Here is a 20,042-nt window from a genome sequence, read left to right as displayed (position 1 = left end):
AAAAAAAAATGTTACTCATTCATGCTCCTTTTCTAAAGCTGATTGTGTACATAAGGGAAGATATCCTGTTTCTCAAATCTAAAGAAAAATGAAGTTGAAAGATGATACAATTTATAATTGTACTATAAGGGGGCTGTCTGGTTACTCAACAGGTGAGAATATAGCCCAGTCTCTGTATTCCACCTACTCTGGAGTTGTTTTTTGTTTGTTTGTTTGTTTGTTTGTTTAATGTGGTTAGAAGTGTACAATTTAAACAGAAACATAACAGCTGCCTAAAAAAAATCTATACATTGAATTTCCACTTTACTAATGATCACACATAATTACTTGGTATCCCTAAAGCAGTGCAAGTTTTAATATTTATATCACAGTGTAACTTTAGGCTGTCCTTACACATCTTAATTGAGAATAAAAGAAACAAGCTCCTACTTTAGACCTATATGTACTGTTTGCAAATGGCTCACTGCCAATTGATTTTAGACAGTCTCAAACTTTGCTCTTTTGCCCTAAGGTATGATAATTCTCACTGTGGACTCTTTATAAAGTATCTACATTACGAACACATAATTATCATGTTTAAATTTCTCTTTCTACAAAATTAGGTTCTCACAAAAATAGTCACATGGGATAAAGTGAGAGGAACAAGACATAGGTGAAGTCAAGGAACTGGGATAAGTGGAAGAACTGCTGAGAAGAGAGAGAAAACAGGTAAGAACAGTTCCTTTCTGTTTTAATTACCATTATAAAGTGTTGTATTTTGTCATCTCATACCACCCTCAATTTTAAAATTAGAAGCCAACTGGGAAAGAAGAAAATGAGTAAGTCCTTCCTAAAAACAGAGTAATCCAATATTTCTGTTATTCTGAGATAAACTTAAGTAAGTTCCATTAGTAAATATGAGAGAAAAATGTGTACACGTAAGTATTTGGAGCCTATGCCATGCTAGAGCTTGAATTAAACAAACTGCTCTACAGGTTTGCTCATCTAAAGATTGATTTTAAAGCTACTAACCTCTCATTTTATGATCGTCTCACTTTTTATTCATTACCTATAACCTAAGAGTCCTTCATTATTCACATAATAAGTGAATATCAGCTTATGTTTTTATTTTTATGCCTCTGGAAATTTATCTCTCAGTTTTCCATTTTTAAAAAGGGGTCATGATGTTTGTTACTCTTCTTATAAAACTAAAGTATTAACACTATAAAGTATTTTTAGCTAACTAAAAGGATGTCACAATATAATGCTAGTTATGATAACATACTCTACGTTTAATTTATAATGCTCTGAAAAAAGCTTATTTCTCTACTACATTGGAGAGTTAAACATGAATATCATTTAACCACATAATTCAATAGTAGAAATATTCACATGAGAAGTTTTTATTTATGTGCTTTTACAAAACACCTACAGATATTCTCTATTTAAATAGTTAACATATTCCTATATTACATAATACAGAAGAGATTTATTACTTCTCTTTTGGTAAAATTCTATAACTAATCCAAAGCCACAGGGTAAATCAGTAGAAAACCTCAGAAAGGAACTCATACCTGTAGACTCCAATTCTGAACTTAATCCATTAATCATTATTATATGCTTTCAGTTTATAAGACATTGCACCCTCTTCAGACTTAGGATTTTTTTCCTTTGCTTAGATACAATAAAACATATAAAATACTTAGTATCATTCCTAATACATATCAAGTGCTTAACAAATGTTGGATACAATTATTTGTACTAAGACAAAATCTGAAGTCATCTATGTTGTATAAGTTGTTGCTATAGTCAAAGCAATTGTGAAAACTGAACAGTTCTATCAGAAACAGTGTAGAACAGAAGCTAGGAGATGAATATGTCTGTTTGTAATGTGTTTGAATGATCAAAAGATGTCTGACAAATGCAACATGCCAGCAACAATCTTTAAAACTTAATGGGGCGCCTGGGTGGCGCAGTCGGTTAAGCGTCCGACTTCAGCCAGGTCACGATCTCGCGGTCCGTGAGTTCGAGCCCCGCGTCGGGCTCTGGGCTGATGGCTCAGAGCCTGGAGCCTGTTTCCGATTCTGTGTCTCCCTCTCTCTCTGCCCCTCGCCCATTCATGCTCTGTCTCTCTCTGTCCCAAAAATAAATAAACGTTGAAAAAAAATTTTTAAACTTAATGAAGAATTGGGGTGCCTGGATGGTTCAGTCGGTTGAGTGTCTGACTTCAGCTCAGGTCATGATCTCATGATCTGTGAGTTCGAGCTTGGCGTCGGGCTCTGTGCTGACAGCTCAGAGCCTGGAGCCTGCTTCGGATACTGTGTCTCCCTCTCTCTCTGCCCCTCTCCTGCTCATGCTCTGTCTCTCTCTGTCAAAAATAAATACACATTTAAAAAATTAAAAAAAAAAAACTTAATGAAGAATTCTCAGGGCAGTGGTTTTGAGGACACCAATTACCAGAAAGATAGCCTTGGACACTACCATAATCTTTGGGAAAAGAATGTGCAAAGACTGAAAATATCCTTTGAAGGAAAAAGAACTAACAGCATCTCCTGACTTATGCTTTCACCCAAGTCCAATAGAAAACAGTAATGTAATTATGTACCTAAGCAAAGATGAAAAATTATGTCAGTAAATTTTATTAACTTAAATTTCACCAACGATCACACACTAAAACTTAAAGCTGTAAAAACAGTAGCTGTCAGGACAGGAATAAGACTCAGGATGGTGTAAAATAGGGTAACACAAAGAGGCAATGTTCCATTCACTTCAAGTTAATGCTCTGCTGCTCATCTTAAACACAGGGGTCTAAACATACTCATTTTATTATCTATCTATTTCTTTATTTTAGAGAGAGTGCGACAGGGGAGAGGGGCAGAGGGAGTAAGAGAGAGAATTCCAAGCAGGCTCCATGCATGGAGCCTGACGCATGGCTTGATTCCACGACCCTGGGATCATTAACCTAAGCTGCAATCAATAGTCAGGTGTTAAATCAACTGAGCCACCCAGGTGCTCCTTAACATACTCATTTTAAATCAACCATTATTATACTTCACAGTAGAAAAGTTTACTTTTTAAGAGCCTCTACAAATACAAGAATGGATAAAAATAATTTAGTGAGTTACAACCTAGGAGAACTATAAAAGGAAGAACACATTATTTACTAAATAAAATTGACATAAGTTAAATGAAAGAAGGTCTTTATGTTTATTATATTGGAAGAAAAATCTCCTAATAAGAACTTAAAAATGATCAGAGGCTTAATTTTTAAAAACTGTTGTAAAAAGCAGTGCAGCTATCCTTTGTCACTGAAAAAGTATAAACATAGGAATGCAAAAAAGATCATAAATAGAAAAAAAATCTTGAAAATTACAGTTCTTATATATACTCTAATTTCAAATATGTGTATATAAAAGAAATATTTTTTTTCAATGAGATTCCTCCAAGGAATCATAATTTTTATACACACATGCACACACACACACACACATTTTTTTTTTTTTGGTATGGAATATGGGGCTGATATCTATGAATCAGGATCTGTAATTTAAGCTCTGAGGACTGAGACTTTCGGAACATTCATACTATCGTACTTAGAATAAGGTAGTTCGCTATCCAAATGAAGCCTGTGTGGTGTGGTCTCTTTAAAGATTGAGATTTAAGAGAAGTCAAATAGAGTTGACCACTGGGCAAAATAATTATACTTCGTAAACTGAGAATAATGTATATGGGTGTGTGTACACATGTATATATGTTCTAGGATTGGGATTGAAGTTGTCAAGTTAGGGTCATAGGAAACTGAATAGCTGACTTTATTAGGGCAGCTGGTAGACGTGAGGAAGAAGTTGGTTGTATCTACTGGCACTAAACAAAGCCCGTCATCTAGTCAGAATGGGAAGAAAGGATTATCCTATTAACAGACACATGACACACATACCAACATACACACACTCCTGAGGCTGTTCATTTATAACCTTTCCTCTGTCCATGCTACTCTGATGCTCTAGTCCAATGATACGCTCCAGGAATTGTACGCTAAGTGTGGCTCAGGGTATGCAAGAGCCAAACCAAATTCACAAGAATCAACCAACAAAGGATATAAAAAAACTCAGGCTTTTTAAAAAAAAATTAAATTCAGGTTTTTAAAACAAACCTGAAGGATTTGGTAACCAAGCAATATTGTTTTATATTAAGACAATCATGAGGTTTATTCAGGTCCTCTCCTCACATAAAAAACTGTCCAAGAGCAGAGGATGCCCAACGCAGGAACATTAAGTGGGGCAGGTGAAAACTGGCATTTTGCTCGAATCTGCAATAGGAAAGGTAGACTTCAATACCTGACAGAATTTGCCTCTAGGGAAAGGACAGAAAACAAAGAAATAGGTGGGGATGTGGAGAATGGCAAGACTGGATTCTGTCATGTCCTGGTTTCCCAGGAGTTTTTTTTTTTTTTTTCCCATAATGCAAGTTGCCCAGAAGCTATGAGACATTTTGTAATTTTCTCTGAATAATTTTCAGATAACACAGCTGTGTCAAATTCTCTATCTTTTTAAGCTTTTTATATTACAAAATGATGGGTTTATGTAAGGAATATTTTCCTTAATCTTCCTGACCTGGCTCTGATCAGCAGCAATGAAAAGAAAACATCAAAGAGAAACAGTAGTTGTTTAAACTTGGAAGGAATCAGAAAAAAAGAATAAAATTATGATATAGTATTCATTTTCAGCATCTCAAAATAAACCTGGCCTAAATCAATCAGGGAAAATGTAGGTCTACTCTTAAAAGTTATTTATAAAAAAGGAGATTAAATCTGAGATATTCTTGTGTCATTGAGAGATAGGTCAGAAAGCTAAGTAATAATTAATAGATATCAAAGTAATAATTAGAGATAGGTCAGAAAGCTAAGTAATAATTAATAGATATCAAAGATATCTATTATCTGTGAAAAGCAGTAAAGATTATTTAAGGCAAGGGACAAATAATAAGGTTTATTATCATAACTGAAAAGCAAGCTCAGAATTACTTAAGTGCTACCCAGAACAATATGAGACACTATAATGTTTTGAATCTAATATGATATTAGGTATGACAATGGGCATAAATCTTTATTTTGTATCTAGAATTGTTTGTTTGTTTGTTTGTTTGTTTATTTATTTATTTTAATATATGAAATTTATTGTCAAACTGGTTTCCATACAACACCCAGTGCTCATCCCAAAAGATGCCCTATTTAATACCCATCACCTACTCTCCCTTCCCTCCCACCCCCCATCAACCCTCAGTTTGTTCTCAGTTTTTAGGAGTCTCTTGGGCGTAAATCTTTAAAGATAAAAGGACACTGCTTTTGGTTAAACTGTAGATAACTGCAACCTGAGACTCAAAAATGAGTGAGTTTTCAATCCCGGTATATTAAGATCATTCTATAGGTTGGTTTCAGTTTTTCAGTTAAGTAGAACAGTGAAATTATTACAAATGAGAAGTAAAATTATTATGTGGGAGGAGCAAAGCTTTTAATATTATTTTTATGTTAAATATATGCTAATTTCATTATGTGATAAAAGATTTTAAGAAGCTGTTCCCCAAAACATAAAAGTGTAAAGGCATGTGCAGTAGAAAAATTGACAATACTGAATACATTAGAAAAGAAAATAATACAATGTGTAATTCAGTTTTGAAATATAATATCTTCATTCAAGAAAACACTTTAGAACTTTCATGTAACCCATAAATTTAATAGGTACATGGCATCCTAGGATTTGATATATTGTCCTAATGAATACAGTCTTAAGTGTCTTCTCAGGCAACATTTTAGAACAAGTTTCTGTCTTATATTATGAACCTCAGAGTAGACACTTCACATATTTACAACACAAAATGAAAACTTGTGTAAAATAATTTACAAAATAACTTTTTCAATACTTTGAAGGTATTCTTTTACTGTCTTATTCCAATGTTGTTTAAAAGCCTACTGTCATTCCTATAAGTGATCTTTTATTTATGGCTACTCTTAAGATCTTCTCTTTTATTTTGGTTTAGAAGTTTCACTTTTACATATTTTTTATTTATCCTTCTCAATTTACACCATATCTTGAGGATGTGTGGTTTCATGTTTTTTTAGCAGTTCAGTAAATTTACAGCCATTACCTCTTGAATCATTGCCTTTCCTCCATTCTTTCCTTTTGTGGCTTTGATGTAATGTGGTTTGGACCTTCTCACTTCTTCCTCCATACCTTATGTCTCATATTTACATAACATTTTGTCTCTATGTAGTTATTCCAATATGAGGTAATTTCCTCAGATACATGTTTCAGTATGCTAATTCTCTCTTCTGCTGGTCTAATCTGCTGTTTCATCATTTTACAGATTTAAAAATTTTTAATGTATATTTTCTCATTTCTAGGAGTCCTATTTTCTCCGAAATTGCTTATTCAAAAATAATGATCTCTTGCAATGTCTTTATCTTTGTGCCTCTTTGTTCTTTTGAAGATTTCATCATCAGTAGGTTAAACATACACCCTGGCTTGTCAGGGACAGTTTGATATACTTCTGTTGTGTCTGCATCCTGTCTGGTCTAGCAATAGTCCTAAACTAAAGTTTCCCAGCGTGAAAAATGAATGATAATAGTCACCAAATTCTTAGCTATATTATATTTTGTATTGGACAGTTCTAGTAGTTGTCACATTTTTCAGTCCACCTATTGATTAATGGTTTTGTTGATATTCATTACTTGATCTTAATCTGTTAGAGTATGGCTGACCCAAACTGGGGAAAATTTCCTTTGGAGAAAATTTATTTCTGCTTCTACCTTTCATCAGAGAGTATGTTTAATCACTGACTGGTTCCATTTTAGCCTCCCACAAGGATCTCATAGTCTTAGGGAATTCCAGTCTTAATTTTACACAGGGTTTTTGTCCAAGCCTAAGTGTCTCACCAACAGCACAGGTACAGCCATCTGTCCTCAGGGCTTCTCCTCCCTTTGCAAAGTCCAGGCTTCCTACATGCTTCCTACATGCAAAGTCCATGCTTCCTGCTCTCTGCTGCTTTGACCTTCAACTCATGGTATTTTGGGGGACACAACGAATCTAATGACTGACACTGTTTATGTCCTTTCACATAGTATGCCTCACAGGTTATTTCTTTGTACTGGGTCAAGTTTTTCTAGAGTGGGAAGGCTTTTTAAGTACTAAAACAACAATTATTCTAGGCTGTACCCTATTTGTAAACTGTTGTTATTCCCTATCAAATGAATGTCTTTTACACCATTACACTGAAATGTTTGATACACTGCCCTATAGAAAAATGGTACCAATTTATACTCTGAACAAAGGTCTTTTCACCCAAGCCTTGACACTTCCAGGCAATCTTTACCTTAAATAGTTATTTAAATGATGTGTACAAAGCAATACAATATTTTCAAATTTTACATTTCTTACCAGTTATAATGAACACATATTTAAAAGCAATTTGCTTCTTTCCCATTGCAAACTGCCTGAATATATCTTTTGCCTGTTATTCTATATTGGTGTCCATGTTCTTGCTGTTGAATTATTAAGAAATTTCTACACATGTAAAATATTAAACTTTAGCAGTTAAATCTCTTGCAAATATTAATTGTTAACATTTAACATTTGTAACAAGTTTTTGCTTAGTTGGCATTTTCATTAAAAGGTTTCCAATGCTTATTAACAGCGGGGGTTTCTATCAATGTTTTTATTTTATTTTCTTTGTTTTATGTCTTACCTAGAAAGGTTTCTCTTGCCTAAAGATAATAAAAATAATCTCTTAATTTTTAAATCATAAACTTATAGTTCTTAATGTTTAATTAAATGTTTTTATTTAATTAACTGTAATTTAGTTTTGTGTTGTATGATCAATGTCCACCAAAATGGGAGCCAATTTTCTCAACATCTTTTACTGGCTAATCCTTCTTTCCTCAAATGTCTTGAAATGTCACATATATAAGATGTTAAATTCAATTTTACACATAGGTATGTTAATAAAATATCATTTGGTGGCATTTATCTCTGACTTTATTTTCTTGTAACATACCAAATATTTTAATCACTGCGCCTTATATCATGTTTTTACATCTGAGTAAGGCTCTCTCATTGTTTTACTTAAGAAAAAAAATCACAAGCTATATCCCCCCCAAAATCCATTGGGAATTATATCTCATTTATCTCAATTTAAGGTAAATTGACAATTTCACAAAAATATTTGCATCTAAGAATATGGCATAACTTCCAAGTCATTCAAGCTATATTTTATGTCCTTTAATAAAGTTTTATTTATTCAGGTCTGACAAATTTTTTTTAGTTTATTCTTGGGTATTATGAAGTTTACTTTTTTCTGCTATTACAAATGAGATCTTTTCCCATTACTTTTTCTAATGGTTGTTTCTAGCTTAAGTAATACTGGCATATAGATTTTTATAAAGGAAAATACCCTTTATTTAACCACCATGCTGAACTCTTCTTGATTCTAATACCCTTTGAATTGATTCTTGAGTTTTCTAAATGAATAATCATATCTCTACTCTGGGTCACAAAGAGACAACTATCTTAACCACTGTCTCTGCAATAAATACCTCTTTGAAGTAATACTATTGCCTGGTAACAATGGGAAGCTTTCTGACTCACTGCCTTTATTCTCTTTAGGGATGCATGTACAAAAAAAGTAAAAGACAGTAATCTCAGACCTAGAAATAATGACTGGGAACTCTGTTAACTCCACTTTAGATAGTTTCTTTCCAATTCATATCGATACAATATTTTACTTTCTTTCTTCCTTTCTCAACTCTTGCTTTTGGTGTATGCACCAACACACACGCACTTGTCTCATTTTTTTCTTCCCGAGCCAAAACCCACCTGCTTCATGACTAAATGTATAAATTTAGTGAGAGATAAAAATAAAATAAAAATAGTGAAATTCTGGAACAACAGAAAAAAGTCATAAATTTGAAATTAAAATGAAAAATAAAAGCTACTACCTTTAGTTTAGACTTGGTCTAGACTGTTACCAGTCTATGATTCTATGGATCATATGGATCCATATTCTATGGATCATATGGATTCTCCATGAAGATTTCGTCAATGTATTCATTTTCAACTAATAATAAATGTCTTTCTACAAGTTTGAATACTATAGATAAACTTGGATGTTATTTTGAATTCAATTTTAATTGCTGACATTGAATTCTATCATTTTTCTTCACTGTACATATTTTCTATTTCAGTAACACATATAGGATTTTGGAAGTTGGCTCAGGAAACTAACCTTTGCAAATTCCATACCCAGTTAGTCAAAAAGTGCTATTAATTTTATCCTCAGAAAGTAATCTATCCCTATCTACCCTTGTCTTCATTTAGCTACTCAGCATCTTTTGTTTGAATATTTTAATAACCTCCTGATTAATGTTATAGCTAAGTTTATGCCCATTTAACTCATTCTCTATTCTACCAAAAGCGGTCTTTGTAAAATGTAAATCTCACTACATTCATTGCTGTTTAACATCTTTCAAAACAATCTTTATTTTCTACAAGAAAAAAACCCAAATGCCTTTTATAAGACACAGACAGCGTCCATCATTTGGCCTTACCTACCTCCCCAGGCTCTCTCTTGCCACTTCCCCTTCACATCCCTTTCTGCAGTCAGACTGATCTATTGGCAGACTTAAGATCTCAGCAATTGTGTCTTTACGGTTGTTTAATATATATTGGCATAGTCATAAAAACAATTACTGTATGTAGTGATAATGAAGAAACAACTACATGTATCAAGTTTATAAACATAATGTTGAGCAAAAGAATCCAGATACAAATGATAACACAGTATAAGATTTCATTTGCATAAAGTTTACTAAAAAACAAAAATAATGATGTTAAAAGTCAAAACTGTAATTACTCTTGAGGGTTGGGCTGTTACTAAAAGGGACACAAAAGGGGGCTCAATCTGGGATACTGATAATCTGGTTTCTTGATCTGGATGCTGGTCAGACAGGTATGTTCATTTCTTAAAAATTCATTAAGCTGTTAGCTATACTTTTTGTGTGCTTTTTGGAAATTTAAGTGAAGAGACAAACAATAAGAACAATAAAAACAACAGTTCCAATATTATTTCTTTGAAAATTTCCCTAAGTCCCTCAGGTGAACTTTATCCTGCTCCTAATATATCACAAGCACACCATTACTATACTGATGATCATGTTATAGTTTATTTATCCAATTCTTTCCCTTTCCTAACCATCCTCAACCTAACTAGTAACTTCCCTCAGTGCTAAGATCATAATTTTCTATACATGTGTCCCCAACCCCAAGCACAGTGCCTGGCAGTCAGTGAATACTCAATATTATTATTAAATGAGGATTTCCCAATTTCTGCACTATTACAATTCAGGATAGAAAATTTTTTGTTGTAAGGGCTGTTCAGGGCATAGTAGGATGATATTTAGCAGCATCCTGACCTCTATTCACCTAATGTCAGTAGCATCCTTTCAGTTATAACAACCAAAAATGTCACCAGCCATTGCCAAATGTTCCTCAGGCACCAAAAAATCCCCAGGTTGAGAAACACTTACATAAATAAATGTTTCTGTGGAAAAATTCAAGCCAAGTGTTAAACGATTCACTTACCAAAAAGCTTTGGGCATGAAATGATTTGCATGTAAGGGGCAACTAAAATAAGAACAGGCTCTTTTGAGCAATGGAGGGAATTAAGCTCTACCTATCTGAAAAAGTCTATAAATGCTTTAAATGTCTAGATAATCAAATGGTAATTCACATTAATTGCATGCAAGAATATTGTTTCTTTTGGAATTCGTATGTAGAAAAATGAGTTTGCCGAGCAAAAAAAAAAAATGTATAAATAGGATTGTATATTTGGTATTTAAAAAACATGACTGCTAAAGTAGCTATGTATATTCAATGTCCTAATGATAAATTATTTTGTTAAGATTTAGATCTATGAATGGATCATTAATTCTGGAATATTAAGTTTCAATAATTTTCTATCCACACAATATTTAACATTGGCATCCCATAAGAAAAGAAGAGTTATAAAATAAACCACTGTGCATCAGCTATGGAAGAAAAAAAACCTCATTATGCACATAACTAGCTTGATAGAAAATAATGCATTCGTACTTTATTAACTGCATGCCTTTGATTCAGGATATTTTTTTGAACTTGACCTCTGCTGTAAATGAGTACTATTATGTTAATGGAGCTTGAGAAAAGAGAAAATAAACTGATTTTTATGTATATATAGTTTTTATTTGAGAGAGAGAGAGAGAGAGAGAGAGCACTAGGGGCAGAGAAGAGCAAAGGGAGAGAGGGAGAGAGAGGGACGGGGGGGAGGGGCAGGGAGAGAGAGAGATAGAAAGAGAGAAATAATCTTAAGCGTGCTCCATGCTCATTGTGGGGCCTGATGCGGCGCTTGATCCCACAACCCTGGGATCATGACCTGAGCTGAAATCAAGAGTCAGATGCTAAACCGACAAAGCCACTCAGGAGCCCCTAAACTGGTTTAGATTTATGATATAGTCAAAATGATATAGTTAAAATATAAATCTCATTATGCCAAAATTATTTCCTGACAACCAATTTCTTTTTTTTTTTTTTAATTTTTTTCTTCAACGTTTATTTATTTTTGGGACAGAGAGAGACAGAGCATGAACGGGGGAGGGGCAGAGAGAGAGGGAGACAGAATCGGAAACAGGCTCCAGGCTCCGAGCCATCAGCCCAGAGCCTGACGCGGGGCTCGAACTCACGGACTGTGAGATCGTGACCTGGCTGAAGTCGGACGCTTAACCGACTGCGCCACCCAGGCGCCCCTAACAACCAATTTCTTAAACATCTCTTTGTAATTAGAATCAACTTTCAAGAATTGGCTACTGAGCCAAAGAAAACAAAAAAACCCAGGCAATTTACAAAAGAAGAAAAAACTAGACAAATAAAAGAAAAGTGTTTAATTCATTGTTAGTCTACAATATGCCAATAAAGCCAAATAATTTTCATCCATCAAGCTGTTAAGATTAGATATAATGAATGTTTAATTCCAAAAACTGGTAGTATGAATATATAAATTTATACATATATTCCTGAGGTCAGTTTGGCAGTTATGTATCATGAGAATTAATTCTGAATCAGTTGTTCTATTTGAAGGAAGTATTTCTAAAGTTATAATCAGAGATGTTTTTGACAATTTATTTATAAAGAGAATGTCTATGATATGAAATAAAAAGAGCCCAAATGGTTAATAACAAGGAAATGAAATTAATTATAGCTTGCTTATACTCTGTAGTGATTGGCAAATCTCATTTTTTTTTTGTAAAACAGTTGTTAAATGGAAAAAAAGCTTAATTTATATAAAAAAAAGAGTGGTTAAAAAGCAAGGGCTATGGTGTCAAGACTATCTAGATGAAATTCTAATTCTATCACCTTCTACTAGCTCTGTGATGTGGGTTATTTCATGATTTAATCTTTCTAAAACTAATTTTTTCACCTCTAAAGTAGTACTTATTCTGTAGGTTTGCTGTTAGTATTAAATAAGACGTTACATAAAGTGCTTATCACAATGCTTGGAACGTAGTAAGTACACGGTAAATTTTAGTAGCTATGATAACAACTAGAAACCCAAGATATAAACCTGTATATATGATGGGTTCTCAATATGAAAACTAATGAATTAGTCCCAGATAATAATTATGTATCAATTATTGGTGATTTTCATTTACTTCATTTTGCTTTCCTATATTTCCCAAATTCTTTTTTAGAAAAAAAACCCATATAATCAGAAATCTATACTCAGAAAAAGATAGGTGTTGTTTCTTTTAAGGCTATTAATATAAGGCAAGATAAGTATTTAAAAATCCCTACCTTTTCCTTCCCCTAAATGACCATATACTCTTCTCATCTTTAATCTCATCTATAATACTTTACAATCTCATCTTTATTACTGTGTCACAATAAAAAGTCATCATTTTATGTTCTTATTGAACACCTATTACATGCAAAATACTGTGTTCTTAATATTCTGACGCTGTGAAGTATGAACATTTGAAGACAGATTTTCTTGTGAATAACATAAGAGCTTTCTGCAGATGGTCTTGGGTTTTAGTTTTTAGTAACTAACCATAATGAGAAGCAAGATATCTGAAAAGGCTTTTTGCCTTTATCTCCTCACAAGAATGATCTTAATTTTGATCAGAAGGCATTAAGTTGAGAATGAGAAAATATAAATTTAACTTACAAAAGATACTTTCTTTCAGAATATTTGTTTAAGATGTCTATAATGAGATTATTACTTCTAACTGCAAAGTAAATACACATTTACTCCTATAATATAGCTAGGAACAAACCAAAGAAAAACTGATTCTTGAACACCTGAGATGTTTTTATGCTGCTGATATGAATAGAATATAAACTCTATTTCTTCATAAAAACTAAATATTACAAGAAACCTAAAAAGTATTCAGAGACAAATACAAAATGTTTGGGAGTGGTTTGTATTTTGTAAATATCCAAATATCTAACCAGTGAACTTTTCAAGAATTGATTTTGATATTCATGAAATTAAATACTATTAAACATACATAAAGGATCTTTGCATCAAATAGCTTCCAGAGCTGAGGCAATTAACTTTCCCTCAATGATATCTCTCACTCCATAGGACCTCTTGTACCACAGGTGTACTGGGTTAATTTTTTCCAGGAACACTGAAATATCTGATGGACAGAGAACAAAAAGGAGAAAAAGAGATGAGGGGATGTAGAGACTAGTTATTAGTGCCTGCTATTGTCATTGTCTATATTCAAAACTGAAGGAGTAAAACTACCTCCACAAAATGTTTGTATCAGAAAGTTACAACTTCCTTGTAAGGTCCTGAATATCTTCCACTGTTCTTCAGGAGTGAAAAGGAAAGAATGACAACTTGTTTATTAGGCGTGGTTGCCTACAAAGAATCTCCTGATTGCAAGGAAATTTAGAGGATTTTGTTATTCAATGTACAAAAGACTTGAGTCCTATAGGATAAGAGTGTGTTAACAACACTGTCTTTTCAAGTTAACTTTCATAAAAAAGAAACACATTATACAACTTTCAGTTTAGCTTTTCTCAAAATAAAAACAGGATTTCAGAGATGAAAAGAAGTATATTTATTACTAATAAAATAAATTTAATAAAATGTTACTCTTATATTTTCCTTTATCTCAGATCTTATACCTTAAAATTTCTGCATAATCTTTATTTTTCACAAAAAATGTTTTCCAGAATAAATACAAGTAAAGCAAAATCTTTTAAAATTATTCATTTTTTTTTTTTTAGAAAACAAGTTAATTCTGGATGTAATTTCTATTTTAGTGCTTCTCTACTGACATGAGAACTTTGACCCTCCCTCAGCTATGCTGGTGAGATAAACAACTTTAGTAGGACATCAGGAGATGAGAGGAAAAACAGGTTACTAAAACTTTCTTAGGCATAGCACTTTAAAGAGATTCCTTTAAAGCAATCATTGTGAATTAGTGAGCAGTAGGAATGAAGCTTACTGCTCTCAAGTATGAAGGCACCCATCAATATAGGGAGAACAAATAAATTCCTAATTCAAATGGCTAATTAACCAAATTCATAATAAAAACTAATGAATAGGACTGAAATTCTGACACCAGGAATTCAAGTAAGGTTTAGTTGACAGTGAGTATAAATTAAATTCCCAAACATTTTCAATATTGATATACAGCTGGAGAATACCTCATTGTGCTTGCAATAACATTCAAGAACAACCTCCTGAACATTAGTTATCAATTTTTCTCTAACCACTTTCTATTCTTCCACTACAAAATTAGTAACATTGGGTTTAGATAATGCTGTTTATTAACAGTTACCAATGAATCACTAATCTGCCACTGAATACTTCAGGTTTTTAATTAAAGAGATTCTTATTGGCATTTAAACTATTACCAGAGTCCTCCAGTTGTGATGAGGCATTAATTATAGAACATACTCTTATTCCTGAATCACAGATGCTTAGAATTTCCTTATATACAATTACTCTGATTTTGAACGTTTTCCCTGAAGAAGTAGAAGAAAATAACAAAATTTTGAAATGATGTTAGAAATTCATTGTTTTGTTAAATGTCTCTTTCCCTCTCTTGGGCCTTATCGTTGTGTTATGTACTCCTAACAGACTACATAGCATAGAACAAGCCTGTTTAAAATAGGTTCTGAGAGAATTATTGGAAGTAATGAATTAACTTTTCTCCTATGCTTATAGAATAGAACTAATTCATGTACCACCCTTGGGAGGATTGAGAAGTCACACAAATCATTTTCTGTGTTTGATAGTTTAGATGAGAAACCCTGGTTGAGAAAAGCAAGACAAAGTATGTAAAATCACCAAAAAATTGTTGAGTTAACAAAGTGAAAACATTATCACCTAATGGATTGAAAGTCTTCCTTCCAAAATCAATTTTTTTGCTTACTAAACTACTCCAGTTTTAAACTCCTTGAAGACAAGGACCAATTCTTCCCAACTTTTTAACTCCTGTAAGGTCTAGGACACTATGGTACAGAGTTCAATTTAACTCACACTGTGTTTTATCAGTGGATTAAACACACACACATGCATATACATAGTGCCTAAACCAGTATCTCCAGCCTAATGAGTCAGAATCTTTGGTGGGGTTGGGCCTAGCAATCTTTTTAGTAAAATCTCTATAGGTAGAAAACTGTGTGTCCAGAACTGAGTACCACTGAATTTAAAATGAATTCCTAATCCTATTGCTGGTTCCTCTAAACTTAACCTAGCTCTCACATCTCAATCCAGTTATCTTCATTTAAATACCTACTTCTTTACAAGTCTGCATTATTCCATTTCAAAGACATGCCATCATCTGTCCTAAAATTGGTATATTTTTTTGATGTTTATTTTTGAAAGAGACAGAGAAAGGGTGAGAGTGGGGGAGGGGCAGAGAGAGGAGACACAGAATTGGAAGCAGGCTCTCCAGGCTCCAGTCAGCACAGAGCCTGAAGCAGGGCTCGAACCCACGAACTGCGAGATCATGACCTGAGCAGAAGTGTTGGCTTAACTGACTGAGCCACCCAGGTGCCCCAAGATGGTTTATTTTTTTTTCAACATTGTTCAGAATGATTTTTTTTGTCCTTCAAACATCCAACATCTGTCCAATTTCATTCTCCCTTTCATTCTTAGAACATAAGGTCTTCTAAATCTCACTTGGCATTCTGTGTCTTTCTAAAAGTTTATAATTTTTTGCTCCTAATGCAATATCTTGGACTTATCCATCTTTCATGTTACTTATATAGTTTCCCTGAGGTCTTTAATTTCCTCTTAGACAAGAATATTAAAAGCTAGGGAGTTCACTTATAGGTAAATACCCAAAGAATGTAAAGAAAAACAGACATTGCACACCAATGTTCATAGCAGTAATATGCATAATAGCCAAGAAACAACTCAAGTGTTGTCTGTCAACAGATGAATGGATAAACACACTGCAGTATATACATAAATGGGATATTATGAGTCTTAAAAAGGAATGAATGGGTATATGCTACCACATGGATGAACCTTGAAAATACGATGTTTAGTGAAATAAGTCAAACACAGAAGGACAAAAATAGTATGATTCTACTTATATGAGGCACCTAGAATAGACAAATTCAGAGACAGATATTAAAACAGGGGGAGTGAGGAACGAGGAGTTACTGTTTAATGGGTATAGAGAGTTTCTGTTTTGGATGATGAAAAATTCTGGAGACAGATAGTGGTAACGGCTGTACAAAATGTATTAATGCCACTAAACTGTACAATTAAAAATGGTAAAAACAGTAAATGTTATGTGATGTGTATTTTGCCAAAATAAAAAAAAAAATAAAAAGCTATTGAAATGATTTTCTTGACTTTCTTACAGCAAGCAGCCTTTTTCTTGATACTAGTTTTATCTCTATTGTTAAAGTAAAAGAAAAAAACAAGTGTCCATACCCTTTTTCTATATTCTCTAAATTTATCACTCTCTTTTTAGCTTTTGCCTTTTCCTTTCCATTTCTTTTCCATAAAAATAAAATAAAATTTAATATGGAGACTCAGAATATTTCACACTTCAAGCACAATGATGTTGTGGATACATATAAAGAACACTTAAAATCTACATACACACCACATGTGCGTGCGCGCGCGCGCGCACACACACACACACACACACACACACACACACTTGCATACATACATATACACCCCACTTCTAATCTCCTCAGACTCTTGAATTGTTTGCAAATTTCACCAAAATTCTTCTCCACTTCTTGTTTGGTCTTGTTTTTCATTGAAATATGAGTAAATAAGACATCAAGCTTCACAGTGCAGATAATTTTGTATTTCAAGTTCTTCTTAGATGCCAAGTACTTAGCAAATAATGGGGAAATTCAATTTAAAGTTTACCCACACACAAGAAAATATAGTTTAAAAGGAGGGAAAGATAAATACATCAAAAGATTCTCTAAAGAAGTGATATTACATAAATTATGGGGTGGCTGAGAAATGATATTCTCAGAGGAAAAAATGGAGCAGTGGGAAGCTACTTTAACTACAAAGAATCATAACTAAATTTATTATTTTTAGAGATGACACTTTTAAGTTTCAAAAAATTCTTGTATCTTACTAAAAAGGAAAAATTAATAGGAGTAACTCATCCTCATGAAGCCCCAGAAAAATCATGGAAAATAAGTTATGAAATAAATTTAATATATGGAAAATCACTGAAAGATCCTATATACAAGAAACAAAAGTATACAATATATGATATCAAAGGTCAACTGAGGCAAAGATGATAAATTATTTGAAAAAAAATCTATTGTTAAATAAGGGAAAGAATGTGGAGTTGTATAAAAAGGCAGAAAGGATGGTGATAGTGAGTTTAAAAGTCAGTTTAGGAGTAAACTGGATTAGACTGTTAAATAGTGAAGCATTTTCCTATTTCTAAGATATGTTTGGACAATACGTAGGCAACACTTTTCTTGGAAATAAAATCTGATCAGGGTTACAAGACAACAGGAGGAACAACGCCAGTGATTTACCAGATGCAGAAAAGTATAAAGGAAGTAATATGAGCGGATCAGCAAGTTGCAAGTCTGATTACATAGGAGATGAATGCAATGTCTTTAGTTAATTAGTGAAGCAGCCAAGGCAGCAAATAGGTAAAGGAGACAGTAGTCAAGCAACCTCAGTCAGCAGTCCAACTTAGTGGCACAAGACAAGTGGAGATAGTTAGCAGAAGTGCTAAACAATCTGAACCTACTTATAATATCACAGGCATAAATTGGGCAGGACAAGATCAAGCAGGCAGATAGCGTAGCACTTGGAAGGCCATGATATAGGAGAATGGTAGGAGAGCAGATAGACAATGCTGGGTAGTCTAAAATGCTAAAATAGCAGATGGATATGGCAGTATCAGGCCATTTCCTGATAGACAAAGTACCAGTAAGTGAAGAATGCAAATCATTCAGCAGATGCATAAAAGTGGGGCAAAAAGTAGAGGCGAAAATCAAAGGCAGTCAAAGCAATAAGACAGAACAGCAGAGAAGCAATGACAGATCATCAGAAGCAGTTGTGTAGGGTAGGAAAAGCTCTCAGCAGGGAACAAAAACACCATTCAGGAAAAGATGAAATTGAGAGTAAAGCCAGTCTCCTGAATTGGGTTTCTTCCATCTAGGAAACACTCATCAATAAACTGCATATGAGAATCCACAAGAGAACAGCACACAAATGGAAATAGCAGATGAATCTGAACTCTATTGCCCAGGGATACAGAATGATCCTAGAACATAGATACATAACAATCCACAAGGAAATCAAATGGATGGGAAAAATGGGTCCAAGCATTCTTTATGATGATAAAAAAAAAAAACCAAAACACTAAAAATTATTAATCTGGAAATGATTGGCTGGGATTGAAGTCTTCGCTTACCCCTTTCTGGAGCCCACAAAATGGGAATGTTGGGAATTTCTGCAGCAGAAAAACAGAAGAGAAAAGGGATTTCTGACTCCCAGTTTGAGGAAAGCAGGTCAAATTTAGGGCTGTATGAACTGGTTCAGGGAAATAAGAACCAGCCTGAACCTTCTCCATTCCTCAAAATCAAGCAATTTCTGAGGTTTGGGAAAGGTTTAGGAAGCCCTCACCCCATCATTTCCCACAACCTCCCCTTTCACACTTACCTCCAGTGCAAACAGTTTCCAGCAAGGAGGTACTTGGGAAAACTCACTCCCATGTTTATACCATGGCAAAATTTGAGGATGGCCAACTAATGATACTTTCTGTGTAGGTCAACTTTCTGATTCAATGGGATCCCTGCTATTTGTGAACAGGAAGAGGGGATAGGTTACTAGAAACTACCTACCTCTTTGAAAGTGGATGAGGAAAAAAATCAAGGGCAGTAATACCAATAAATAAATAGTAATACCAGTAAATAGGTTGGTGATCTCATCAATCGTCACAGATTTTAAGTCCCTCAAGATGCTGATGACTTTAAAAAAAATAGTATCTCCAGTCTAGACTTCTCTGCCAACTTAACATCTCCACTTGGATAGTTCATTTCCATGACCAAATTAAAACTGATGTTCCTCATCAAATCTACCCTTCCCACAGCCTTCTCCATTTCAGTAAATGGCAACTCCATCTTTCCAAATGCCCAAGTCAAAATCTTGGACATTATACTTGACTTCTCTCTTTCTCTTATTTTATCTGTTGTCTCTATCTTCAAAATATATCAGTAATGTATTTCTCACTACCTTCACCTCTATTATTGGTCTAAGTCACTATCATTTTTCACCTGGATTATTTCAATAGTCTCCTAAATTATTTCCCTATTAAAATATAAGTCCAATCATGTAGTGTCTCTGCTCAAAACTCTCCATTATCCTAAGGATGGCATACAGATTCTACATGATCCATGGCTTGCTCCCTCTGCTCATTTATGTCTTTGCTCAAATGTCACCTTACCAATAAGGCCTTCCTTGACGGCCTTTTTAAAATTACAACTCTCTTCCCTGCCTGTGCTGTG

The 20,042-nt window shown here is 33.7% G+C and overlaps 1 protein-coding gene across 14 annotated transcripts in view; it reads right to left on the bottom strand.

Moving 5' to 3' along the window:
- The window catches only part of GPHN (gephyrin), a 636,202-nt gene that overhangs the window by 289,680 nt on the left and 326,480 nt on the right, over window positions 1-20,042 (bottom strand). For 7 of the 14 annotated variants that reach the window (XM_043556386.1, XM_043556392.1, XM_043556394.1 and 4 more), the window contains exon 5: window positions 18,950-18,988. The exons of the other annotated variants lie outside the window; for them this stretch is intronic. In XM_043556386.1, coding sequence (XP_043412321.1) covers window positions 18,950-18,988 — 39 coding nt within the window. The remainder of the gene's footprint in view (window positions 1-18,949; window positions 18,989-20,042) is intronic. 14 annotated transcript variants of the gene reach the window in all.

This window comes from Prionailurus bengalensis, chromosome B3, assembly GCF_016509475.1.
Source record: "Prionailurus bengalensis isolate Pbe53 chromosome B3, Fcat_Pben_1.1_paternal_pri, whole genome shotgun sequence".
Lineage (NCBI taxonomy): Eukaryota > Metazoa > Chordata > Mammalia > Carnivora > Felidae > Prionailurus > Prionailurus bengalensis.
Note: the sequence above shows the minus strand (reverse complement) of the source record. Positions and strands in the feature narration are given on the sequence as shown.